A 13,550-nucleotide genomic window follows, 5' to 3' on the forward strand; every position below is an offset into this window, starting at 1 on the left:
TTGAATATATAGGAACTAAAATTTTAGACTCTAAACCCTAAACCAAAATACGAATCAAACAATTAGTATTTAATGAACCAAATGTGAGTAAAATGAAATACAAAGTAGCATAAGGTGATATCAACATACCCTTCCATCAGTTATAAGAATAGAAACCTTCCTCATGCGAAATTTGAAAGTAATGCCACTAATTGAATTTTGAGAAGATCCTGATTCCAGAACATCAAATTTTACAGCACCCCATGAATGAATTGCAGGATGTGAAATCCATATATTGGCATTATCACATATAATCTCCACATTGAGTTTGCTGCTGTTTGGATGATTCTTACAGAGTACAGCGACCACATCAACCTCAATTACATCAAGAAGTGGCCAAGATGTATGCCTTCCATTCTCAACTATAATTATTACACTGCTTAGTTTATCAATTTTGGACTTCAGTTGAATACCTATGCTTCTTATGACTAATTCAAAAACATTCATGTTTAAAGAAACAGTAAGAAGCTTTGCATCTTTTGCTTCAGAATATACACTTGAAGGTTTCACATTGAGACCTTCAGCATGCTGTAATTCCACACAAGCTTCTTCGCCAACCCAAACAGGGATGTGAAATGTAATACACACTTTTTCTGACTTAATTATTAAGACATCATTCTTAATCTCTTGTGAGGTAAAAGGTACTGAGGTGCTTTCAGAAGCATTCACAGTCAAACTACTTGTTATTGCTTGCCCTGGAATTTTTTCAAAATTTGCATGAAAATCATTAAGGAATTTAACAACCTCGGTCCACTCAGGCAAATGAAGCCAAAAATCAGCAGAAGAAAGACAAAGGCCCAGTTCATTTTTCCCATCACTAGATTGAGAAAAAGAAATACCAAGTACGGACATGGCAGAGGAGGTTTGGTTGCATTTTGCTAAAACAGAATCATGTGGAGAGTAAAACACTAAGGTAGAGAAACGCAAGTCTAAGTATGCCAAGGAATCATTCAATATGCATGCAGAACAAGTGAACCCCAAGTCACACTTGGCTATTAACACCATAAAATCTTCTTTTCTGTGATAGAAGCTTATAAATAAAGATTGTGTGCAACATTTAACTTCTGTTGATATAGTTGAGGCCATCATGATTGGAGAAATAGTTTGAGTTGCCCCCATGCTTCTCTTTGAATGAAGGAATTGCAGAACATCTGATTTAAAATATTTGGATTGATCATCAATTGAGGAAAACTCATCAACAACATCACGTATTGCCATACATCCAGCAAAAAAATGGTCATCTGTTAATGAAGGAAAGTTCCTTTATTACAATTTCATGATCTAACAAATATAGTAGTGAAGTAAATGAATAAGAAAGTAGGAGGGAACGCAAAATAAGTAGAAAAAAAATACCTTCTGCAACAACATGACAACTGCTGATGCTTGTCATGAAACATATTGATGAAGTGCTTTTCAAGTCAGATTTGCTTTCATAAGGAATTCTAACCCAAACATCAGCATTTATGGGTGCAATTAAAGCACTTGTTAGAAATTCTGTATTCCGCTCAATTGTTCCTAAGCCAGGCAAATCATTCTTGTAAAGAAGGAATAATACAATCAAGTCTCGTCCAAACACATTTAAACAATCATTTCTTTTGGCAAGCTTATGAATAGGAACTGAACATTCAGGAGGAATGCTTTTTAAAACATCATCAACACCAGAACTCTCAGTGAAACTACAATAAAGCTGTGGCATTTCAATCTTTATAAACTGATGGTCATTACTTTCCACTGGAAAAATTATATTAGAGTCCAAGATTTCAAATTTATACATAATCTTCATTTCACTTTCAACATCTATATCACTGTGCTCTCCAGAGGAATACTGTTCACAAGAAGCACCATTCCAATCAGATAATGAGAAGTAACCAATAATAATGGAGAGATATTCAGAAGGTAACATGCAGTAGACATGCTGGATGCCAATGGTTATTTCCAAATCAGAAGTTGAAGAGATATTCTGTCCTTTCCTGATTCGTATATTTAAAATAGGAGACAAATTGGGTGAAGAGGGACCCCATAGATAATCTTGAAAATTTAGTGGGCCCCAAGATGATGTAAGAACCAATCCTTCACAAGAAGACACTATATCCATACTGTCTTCACAAAATAATAAAGAAGACTTACATGTAGGCACATTGATTGTCCCAATAATGCATGATGAGTCATGAAAATGTGTTCTTATTCCAGATAGGTGTAATTCAGTATGGAAAATATCACAGTTGCTCACAATCTCCGGTTCATGAGCAGATCCAAAATCAGATTTGGATTTTGAGGGAAAGACTTGGAACATTTTGGACCCTACCCTCATATTTATGTTGGAATTTTCTACTTTTCTGTCCCTCGCGGTAAAACAATTTCTCCAGTCACCACTGCCATGTATAAGTGCGCTCTCTAGATTACCAAGAGAACCAGAATTGTGAATTGTTACAAAAGGAAAGGAATCCATTGGAATGCAAGCAGAATCAGTGGAACCAGAATTAAAATAATTTGAGAAGCCAAACTTCTGTAACCCTAAACCCGCAAATTTTTTTGAAAAGTCAACAGTATTTCTGCCACAGGATTTCTCAAAACTGCTAGTATAGGCAGACAACCTATGAAAGAATCCAATGAGCAGTCCAGTAATAAGAGGGTAGCAGTGGATATCAGTATTACTTAAGTACATAAAAGTCCTATGACTAACCACATCAGTTCTGGAAGATTTATAATGCATAATAAAACAAGAATCAGCAAGCAAAGCCATATCAGAATGTTGATCAAATTCAATATTTGGTCCAGGAACACAGTCTTCTCCAACTGTAGAACCAGGCGATAATAAATTCCCAGATAAAAGCACATGGCTGTCTTCTTTCATTTTGTTAGCACCGATAACTACAGACTTCGTACTGACAAAAAACTCTTCAAATTCTGTAGAAACATACCTGCAAACAGTAAAGCAAAATGTGAAGATTTGAATTTTGAAAATATCTATAATTTGCTTCGTCGGGGCTATAATGGTTAAGACAAATTTCCAAATGCATTCAGATATCATAGATATACATAAACCAATCTAAAGCAACAAGAAAACAGAACACTGTCGTGACACTCAAACATTCTTAGAGCTGATTTACAAATCCAAGTATTAGGAGTTCAACTCTGCTTTCAGAGAGGACGAATTCATCCACCAGGCAATGCACCCGTCATTTGGAATCCTTTGCATGCTCTCTTCATTACTTTTTGCACAAAAAGGTATCAAAAGTTTCACAACAAAAAACACGAATATCCCGATATAAATAGTGAAGGTGAACAGTTTAAATTGATGATGGATGCTGTGTTACTCATTACCACAGTCAAAATGAAAAGTCTAGCTAGATATTGACAAAGTTCTAATCAAATGTAATTCACATAAAACAAGCACAAAAATGACATACAAGAATGGCCCCTCCATAGAGATTAAATAACAAAGTAAAAGTTTCAACAATCACAATTTAATATAAAAGTATGGAGAAAATGGCAGTCAAATGCATTATATTGAACGTACCTTACGACCAAATTTTGTAAGGAAACCATGAGCTCTGAGTGGCTATCTCCATCATATTCAAGGTGAACTTCCAAATCAACCAAATCAATTTTTGAAACAATAGATATGCCAAAAGTAGAATATGCTGGCACAACTGAAACAATATTGGGAGGATGTGAGGAGTTTAAGACTCCAAATTCACCCATTAAATGCAATGTGGCCATATGGTTCATCAATTCTATGAATGCACCATATATTGAAGGAGAGAAGTGTGCTTTAAGTGATTCAATAGATACATAAACCTGAAATTAGGAAGTATAAGGTATCCAGAGATGGGGAAAGAACACAGAAAAAGAACAGAAAATTACTGCATGGGAGACAAGATTGTATTAAGTACATGTTCAAGTTATTTTACTCCATATCACAAAAAGTAATCACCTCTAATTGCTTCAAAATGGTCTCCTCTGGGATCAAGCAAAATGCCAAGAAGAACGAAACACTAAATTTCTCAAGAATAGAAATTCTTTTTGACTGGTCAGAATTTATCGCGGTGATCTGAAGTATTTAGAAGCAATTCAATAGTTACCAAAATAAAAAACGATGGATAACAAATGTAAAAAAAAAAAAAAAACCGCAAGAACATGTAGACTAACAGCCTTACCATAAAATCATCTAGTGTAACATCAAAAAACTGATATAGATCTTGAAGTTGGATGCCCATACAAAGCCCAAATGTGGATAATGAATTTAAAAATTTCTTCACAGAATAGGGTTGCTCCTCAACTTTTGAAGAAAAATATTCAAGACCATTTGTGGACTTAAAACATATAGATCTTGAATTCATTACCTGCTCAAAAACATCATCAATAAGAAGCATAAAATGAAAAATAATTATGAACCGAAGTGCAAGTAAAAAATTACTGATGATAAAACTTTCAGAGTTAGTATGGTGAAAAAAAAACAATTGTTGTTAGATTTCAACTTAAAATTAATTAACATTAACAGAAGTTGTCCAATAGATCTTCTATCCAAATGGAAAAAGGAACTAACTTCCATGTATCATTATGTTCAAGTGTATGTATTTCAACATTCGTGACTTGTTGCCATTCAATATGATCAAACGCCTCTTTCACATTTTTAAGAAGGAGACAAACTGATGGCAGAGCCTCCAGCCACACACAACCACATGATAAGGAGGATGAAGACCTAGAGGTTGTTTATTGATTTAATTGCAAATATGGGTCTAATTGGGCTTTTGTTTATTTTTGTAGACCCAATCAAGAGGACAACTCTAGGATGAAGGAATGTACAAACATATCCAAGAAGATATGAGCCATCCAAGAAGTGACGCAGTGGGATACATGAGCCAAGAAGATATGAGTCATCCAAGAAGTGAAGAAGATCAAGGCTGCGGAGAGTTGTAGTGACTTGTTGTCTCCAGACCAAGAAATTATCTGAATCAAGCTTCAGGGGTATGGGTGTATGAAAAATGTGAGGAAGAAGAGTCTCGGGTTTTGAAGAAAAATTTTAAGAATTGTTTGCAGTGGTTGATGATGAAGCCATAGCTTGCTCTTGATACCATAAAAGATTGGAGAGAGAAAGGAAAGATTGAAGGAGAGAAAGAGAGAGACGATAGAAAAATGTATTATTCAGTATATCACTGTGTTACAAATAACAGAAAAGAGTGGGTATTTATAATACCCAATACTGCATAAGATGCAGGTAAAACATATTTAACTGCTATAACTAACATGCTGCCTCAAGAGTTCATTTGGGACAAGTAGTCGAATGGTGTCTTGGGTTGATCTATAGAGAGTTTGGCATATTGTGTTACATGTTTCATTTCATAATTTTTCTTTTTTTCTTATCTCATGGCATAGTTTGAGAGCTCTTATATTTTAATCCCTTTCTATCTTGATTTATTATTACTTTGGATAAAGAAAAGAAGAGGATTACAGAGCCTACCAAGAATGTCTAGGGAAATAATGACAACTGAATCAGAACTTAAACAAAATTTTAATAAGAATAAGAATATGCAACTATGAATTAATGAAATATAAGAACTGGGATGAAAACAAAGAAAACAGTGGCAAAAAGAAGATCAGCCTTTAGACATTCCATATTTATTCTCTGCAGACTACATTTGCTCAGATATCTCGCAGTTGACATTTTTGTTTGAATATACACTCTCAACATAACTGATCCCTTCAATAGCTAACAGCAGGCCATTAATACTCAACCAAATTGTTGAAACTCAGTGCAAATTTTTGTTTCAATATACACTATCAACATAAATGATCCCTTCAGTAGCTAACAGCAGGCCAGTGATACTGAACTACAGATGAAATAAGTTTTTTTTTTTTGCAATTCTATGATTGCTAGTGATATGAAGTATTTAGAAGTGAACTTTAAGCGAAAATCAACCTTAAAAAATCGGCTTCGAAGATAAGGATTGCACCCACTTATATACTATGAAATATCCTTATCTCTAGTCAATGTCGGATCTCAAACACACACCCCTCACGCCAAGACCTATCAACTCGTGCGTAGGACTATATATTTATGGGTGGTCCGATGACGACCCGATAGCGGGTGGCCTAATAAGCCCTACAGACTCTTGCTAGGATAGGCTCTAAATGATTGTGAAACCATATTAAGAAGTGAACTTTAAACCTAACTACATCTTACAAAACCAACTTATAAGGTGAAGTTTGCACCCAATTATATTATGAAATATCAATATCTTTAGTCGATGTGGCATCTCTAACAAAATATACCATCTATCCTCCAAAACTATTATATGATAAATAGAAAAACAAAGGTCATATTTAAGAAATATCAATGAAATCATTTCATTCCAACAAAATTGCCTGACAACATAAACAACAAAATACACTGAATCACTATTTCATGATAAAATGTATTACAAAACCAAGAAAAGTGCCTCAAAGTTGAAGAACATCCATTGCTTACCATAACCAAAAAAAATGTTCAAAAATGCAGAGTAGTTTAACCATAGGGATGTAAAATTTACAAGGTTTAGATAATAAATAAACCATTAGTCCAATTATTATGTTAAAAACATATTATAAAATAATCCTATCCATCAATGACAAAAAAGAAAAAACCAAAATGCTTCCATTAAAAATATAGTTTTTTTCTTTACTACTTGTTAACAAAAATTTCCTCTCTATAAGTTCTCTCCTCATATAACTATTTTTGGATGAAAATGCAACAAGCCATTACTCCTATAACACCATTTTTTGTCCGATATCTTGACGTGTTGTTCTAACGAACATTATGGAGGGTTTACAGAGAAATGGAAGAGTTATGTGATAGAATCCCCTTGTATTGTATGTATGTTAGTAGACCAAACCTGAAATATAATATATCATACATCACATTACATAGGGATCAATTTTGTCAAAATCGCGAGTAAACTCACAAACTTGCTCGAACCCACAAGTATAGAGGAGGGGTCGAGCTAACATAGATGCCAAATTGAAAAAGTTGGCGAGATTGCAATATTGCTATCCAAATCGAGGGATCATGCGCCAAATCGATCCTTCCCATCTCGAGAAGCTAGGTTTGACGATTGTGAACACCAATTTGTGGGGTCAAGCACCTCATGACGTTGACACTACCGCTGCCACAGTTGTCGAACAACCATCATCATTGCGACTAGCTTTTTGCCCTCTTTTTGCACTCATGTTGTTTTGCTCTCACTTTTGTTCTTCTGTTGTTTTGTTCACTATGTATTTCCTTGAAATTCTACACAGAAGATGACCTATTTGTAGTTTTGAACAGGATCTTACTAAACAACTTATTATGTTATTTTTATAATCTATATTAATTTTATTTTTAACTTGTTCATCTATATTCTTTTTCACACATGCACAAGTTTATGAATAGAACTTTTCTAACTCTTCCGAGTCGAGTTACAATCCTTATTGCCTTTATGATCCTCTTACGATTCTTGAATTTGACAACATTGATAGGATGGGCCCAAACCCATACACAAAATATCTATAAAGCATCCAACAAATACACATATTGGAGGAAAGTTTTGTTCTGCACTTTTCCTTTATTAGTATAGCAGTAGTTCAGTAGGACATCTGTAATTAATCACTTACCAACTTAATGTTAGTTAGAGGTCTTGAAAGCTTCTGCTAGAAGCTAGTGCTTCTAATCTCTGAAACAGTATATACCTAATGACACTTAATTGTACATGGGTTGAATCATTTACACTAATTTCATAAACTTATATCAAATGTCTTCTCCTTCTCCCTTTGAAACTCAATAATAAATCATCTACTAGTAATTGTCGATCCAATCTATTAAGTTATATTGTTATGATTGCAAAGATTTGTTGGATTTATGTTGATTTGAAGGTTAGTGAATAAATGGATACAATTTTCACTACTACTCAGTGTAATATCGCATGCCTTTTCATTCCACAGTTAAACTAATTAGTTCACTGATGTCATCAAACAATATTGGACACAATATATCTAGTTTGGTAATATACAGTAGTTACCAAGTTGCTATACTCCGATGTTGTATTCCTCCAAGGAAAATAAACAGAAACATCACCAATAGTAACATCCCACACAACTTTGTTATGGTTTACAGAAATATATCTGCAAATTGAAAGAAACCCAAATGTTACCATCATTGTTTGAGAGATGATTTCACATAAAAGTGTAACCTGACATTACAACTTACTCTGCTTTGGATAAGAGTCTAATATTGTCATTTTCAATTCCATTCAGTGACAACAACACCTGCTTTTCAACATAAACAACAGAAATTTATCACCAAAATACAAATAAAAATATATATCATCCTCAACATGAACTACTATTTGTCAACAAGGAATCAAACTAGGAAAAAGTCTCTATTTGATCCTCAGAAATATTTCTGTTAATATTTCGTTTGTGTTGGTTGATTTGTTTCCCTATATAGTTGGTAAATATGCAATTTTCTGTATGAATACTCAATTACCGTTTTTGTTTAGCTAATTTTTAGATAATTCATTATGGCAATAATTTCTTTCCTATTTAGGATTTAGTTTCCTACTTAATGATGGATGACCTAAACAAAGCTGGCGTGACCAGATTTATTTCTTTATTAGAGAGTTGTTTCTGACATCAAAGACAAGAAGTCGACTCTTAGAGCTACGCGACTTGTTAGCGTCCTCTGAAAGGTAGAGCCCCTTGTCTTGCTTAGCAAGTCCAATTACCTTGCACGTTTCCTAATCTTGAAATTGGAAAGTTGTAGGATTCAAAAGCCCCAAACAATATAAATCCACTATGAGCTTGTGAACAGAAATCAAATTGGCAAACAATTTGGGCACATGCAAAACAGCCTTCAGAATAAGATTCTTAGTGAAAGTTCCATCACCAAGTGCAATTTTTTGTTGCTTGGACAGGGTTTATATATAAACCCAATATATGATTGAGTCATATGGTCTATGGCTCCAGAATCAGCTACCCATACATCTTTAGAGGAGTTTTAGGCATTTTGAGTGCATAGGAGTAAGCAATATTACCTGTGAATGCTAAAGAGGAGTTGCTTCTGTTTGCAGGTTTTGTTAATGTGCAGAAATCCCTTAATTTTAGAAGCTCCTCTATTCTGAACTTTGTAGTGGATGAGGTTTTTGAGTATCGGGCAGTTTTTAGGTTTGAAGTATGCTAATGCAAGCCTAGAAGGAATACAGTGGAAGAAAGGAAGGGTTGTGGTGTTGCAACAATGTAGACTACGCAAATGAATACAACAAAAGAAAGAAAGGGGTGTGGCTTTACAGCAATGCTGCACATTTGATTATATGTGGTTCCCAAGGATTTTTTATCGTGGATACCATGTCAGAAAAAACTATTTTTGATATTATTCATAGAAGTGCAATTGCTCTTAAATAGAATACAAAGATTTAATAACGGAAAAAATCTTAATTTATGATGAATATCTACCCTACAGTTCAGCATCAATGATATTGTACAATAAATATAAAATATACTGTCAGCCTATTAATCCTCCTAATTATGAAATGTAATTAAATCACACAATTATGTAATTAAAATTGTACAAGGAAATATTCACTGCAGCATAAATTATGGGATTTTGACGCTCATAAACAACTAAACACACAGAAGTCAGTTGCCTCTTAATTCATGAAAATATTCAAGGACTGATACACAATGGACATTAGTAAAGAATAAACAGCTCACTTTCAAAAAGACACTTGATGGGAGTAGGGTTTATGAGCTTGTTAACGTATACACAATTAACAATGATGATCCAACTTGAGAGGGTGTATTACGCATGTGATTAATGTGCCAATACCATCTACATTGCATTAATAGCCTAATTTACTAAATGCAAATAGAGACCTGAACCTACAATGGGTACAGTTTCCCCCAAACCACTTCCTATCTTACAAAGGCAAAGAGCATAAAACAATCCCATGTTCAAATTTTAAAAATATTTTTGTCTGTCAGAACTCTAGCAATATTAGAAACAAGGAATAAGGAAAATAATACTGATAACAGGACATCAATAAAAATAGTTCATACCCTTTCATTATGAAATTTGAAGGACGTAAAGACATCATAAAACTCGAACAAATTTGATAAAATGTTTGTATCAACTGTCACTTCAAGTTGTTTGACTACTCCCTGTTAACACAATTGGAAAAGAAAATTATATAACAGGACATTTCAGCTTTGAATATGCATACATACACAAGCATATCAATGCTCGCAACTTACTACACAGTGTTGGATACCTTCACTGACATGTCCATATCTCCCTGAGATGAAAATTTTACTCGAATGCTGCAAGAATTATCCAAATTGTCCAATAAATGATTTTCAACAGGCTGCAAATCAAAGTATATAACCATCGGTGTCAACAGAATTGAAATTGAAATAGTATAAGTAGAATAACTATTGGTTGAAGTTCCTAGCATTCTGTTCTATCTTTTTTACATTGAAATGAAATAATCTTAGGAATCCAGTAAAATAAAATTGGGAATAACACAATGTGTGTTAAATGGAAAATTGTCACAGCAAGGTTTATATCAAACTGGGGAAAACTCTATCAAATGGCCATAAAAGTAACACTACTCTCTGGCAATGAGTGTCGATCAGTAAAAATGCCAAGAGCAAAAAATATCTGTTAAAGAAACTGGAAGCTTACAAAGGTTCGGTGGATATAGAAAAAATTATAAATATTAATAACCACTGGATGCAGAAAGAAGTTGCAATACCACCAATTAAGGAAAGAAGAAACAAAATACCCAAATTGTTTTACTTGTTTATTCAATATACAGAAAAAATTATAAGAATGATACCCCTTGAATATGTACAACAACTTTCTTGTTGCTTAGATCAACCATTTTCCCAGATTTGAATTTGGATATAACAATTCCATGATCTTTGTAGATCTTAGACTCGATGGTTCCACCTTCAACAATTATTTCTGCAATTCCTTTAGCATGCCACCTTAGAAAATGAAAGAAAGATTGGGAAAAAAACATATTAGTTGACTACTAAAGAGTCCTAGTACATAGCAACATGTTCTATTTCATATCACACATAACAATCATCTCAAAGAGACGGAGTTTAGTAAATGAAAAACTGAGTAGCATTCTAAAATTGAGATTATGTTCTAATTCTTTTAAATAAAAAAATCATAAAGTGCTGAATTGATAAAAATCAAGGAGAAAGTGAGGGAAAACGAGTTTGGGGAGTTAAAACACAGATTTCACCATTTTGAAATTAGAAGGAATGAACCTCTAACAGGTTCCTTTAAATACAGTAAGTGATCTCACTCATATACTCCAGACTGAGTTCTAACTACAAGGCTAACAGCTGGGAAAGAAACATTAAATTAAACAGTATAAACAGTATGACACGTACTTCAGAACAAAGCATTACTCTAACATGAATGATGTGAGAAAAGTATCTTAAAATGCTTGTGAACAACGAATAGAGCACCATACTTGCTACATAACGTAGCAGAAATCTGATCAATCTTAAACATCATTGAAAAAATGTATAATTCATGCTTTACAGCAGCATCAGAGCTAGACGAAACTAGAGGATGAAATTCAGTTGCTTCAGACATATCCTGCAAAAATACAGAAAGCAACTGATAAGGGCCGTACTGTAAGATAAAAAAAATGGAATTTTTGGTTTAAGTGTTGGTGATGTCAAACAGAAATTACACAATGCAGTATGTGATTCTGATGTTCAAAATTCATTTGCATACAGAAATGTTCTGAGCTAACAGAAAAGCAAAAAAAAAATCAATTCTCTCACCAACAAATATAGCCAGCTTCTCATTGTTTAGAATTATGATTGATTATTTGAGATATTTATTTTAATCAGTTAGTCGTCACCCAACCTAAATAACATACTATTAAGGGGGGTGACAAAACACTTCAATACTCTACCAAGCATCTTATACAACTAGAAGTAACATTAGGTACCCAACAGTACTCAAGTCCCTATCATATTTTTTTAGTATTTATTTCTACTAGTTTCAGCCAAACAACAGCAAGTGCATTGACACATGCATGTACCTTAACATCATATGACACAACTCCAGAAAATTGACTTGAATCATCGGTTCCCCCTGCACCAAGCATACCACGAGAAAGCCAATTTAACCATCCCCGAGATTTAACTGTATGTTCATCATTGCAAGACTTCTCTGTAGGAATATCAGTGTTAAACTTGCCATCGTTAGGAGTAGAACACCTTGAAAGAAATTCCTGTAAACATTAAAGGAGAACATTTGAAAACAAATCACACATCTCAAAATGTCTTGAAGAAAATGAAAGATAGAAAACTTCGTTAACAAACTGAACTATTTACGATTTTCACTCTTATGAAATAAGAATCTTACAAGATTATTTATAGGCAACCGCTCACAACAAAAGCTATTGCCAGTAATAACTGACAGCTATAAAAGCTAACAGTAAAACACTCTTCAAGTGGAGATTTCCTTTAAGAAAATCAAAACAAGAGGAAGATATAGGTTAGGTCAGCACATCTGCCCATTGATAAAGAATGGGAATATGATAGAGTTGTTTGACCATAATCTTTTCTCACACAAAGAAAACATCAATATCCATGTGTTTAATGCCACTGTGAAGCACCGGATTGTGAGCAATAGAAAGCACTTTGATTATCACAAAGTAGAATAGGATTAGTTAATGAAACTTGCAATTCAGTGAACGAAGTAGGAAGCCATCTTAATTCAGTAGAACTTCGAGCCAAACTTTTGTACTCATTCTTTGTGCTAAAACGAGCAGTGACTTGCTGTTTGCGGAACCACCAAGATATTAAATTGGAACCCAGAAAAAATGGTCGCTCTCGAGGTAGAACGTCTATCATCAATATCACATGCCTAATCAACATTACAAAATGCTTTCAATGACAAAGGTTTGGCAAGAGATGTAAGCTAAAAATATCGTCCATGGAATGCGGGACAAGATAGACTTAGACATTGTTGATTGAAGCCAAAAAAGCAATATTTGATCTTGGACTTCCCATTCTTCATAGGTCAGATTCATTGTTCCAGAGGCACAGTCATCATCATAAAGGAAACGCGGAGGAATCACAGGATTTACAACAAATTTGTGAAGTCTGAGTGACTTTATGATAGGTTCAACTTGTTGTTTCCAAGAGTCATATGCATTTTCCTTGAATCTAAAAACCCACTTACAGCCAACAGCTTGTCTATTAGGAGGTAGAGATACTAAGTCCCGTATATTTTGTTGCATAAGTGCATCCTATTCCTACTTCATAAGTGCATTGTATACATGCTGCATCGCAGCCAACCGATTAGCATCCTCATGTGCTTGCTTAAAATGTTTAGGTACGGAATGAGAGAGAAACAATGAGGGATGAATTCTGGACTACAGAATACCAGATTTAGATCTATTATGCTTAAGATGAGTGTTAACCATTGTAGTTATATTACGAACAGAAACAAACTCAGAAGA

The 13,550-nt window shown here is 34.0% G+C and overlaps 1 protein-coding gene across 17 annotated transcripts in view; it reads right to left on the reverse strand.

The window, feature by feature from the left end:
- LOC137812087 (uncharacterized) overlaps positions 1-13,550 on the reverse strand; it is a 51,209-nt gene that overhangs the window by 20,027 nt on the left and 17,632 nt on the right. For 14 of the 17 annotated variants that reach the window (XR_016518756.1, XR_016518757.1, XM_090298829.1 and 11 more), the window contains 12 exons: positions 12,123-12,314; positions 11,541-11,668; positions 10,890-11,040; positions 10,323-10,415; positions 10,111-10,212; positions 8,264-8,325; positions 8,076-8,178; positions 4,200-4,385; positions 3,977-4,093; positions 3,560-3,840; positions 1,393-2,960; positions 130-1,280 (listed from right to left, as the gene is read on the reverse strand). Coding sequence is in view for 15 of the 17 variants with exons in the window: in XM_090298829.1 (XP_090154955.1) it covers positions 130-1,280; positions 1,393-2,960; positions 3,560-3,840; positions 3,977-4,093; positions 4,200-4,385; positions 8,076-8,178; positions 8,264-8,325; positions 10,111-10,212; positions 10,323-10,415; positions 10,890-11,040; positions 11,541-11,668; positions 12,123-12,314 (4,134 nt within the window). In the remaining 2 variants the exon portion in view is untranslated. Of the gene's footprint in view, positions 1-129; positions 1,281-1,392; positions 2,961-3,559; positions 3,841-3,976; positions 4,094-4,199; positions 4,386-8,075; positions 8,179-8,263; positions 8,326-10,110; positions 10,213-10,322; positions 10,416-10,889; positions 11,041-11,457; positions 11,475-11,540; positions 11,669-12,122; positions 12,315-13,550 lie in introns of those variants that run through there. The other 3 variants (XM_090298828.1, XM_090298837.1, XM_090298839.1) reach the window with 2 other exon arrangements.

Source organism: Phaseolus vulgaris, chromosome 2, assembly GCF_051622355.1.
Source record: "Phaseolus vulgaris cultivar YP4 chromosome 2, ASM5162235v1, whole genome shotgun sequence".
NCBI classification, from domain to species: domain Eukaryota; kingdom Viridiplantae; phylum Streptophyta; class Magnoliopsida; order Fabales; family Fabaceae; genus Phaseolus; species Phaseolus vulgaris.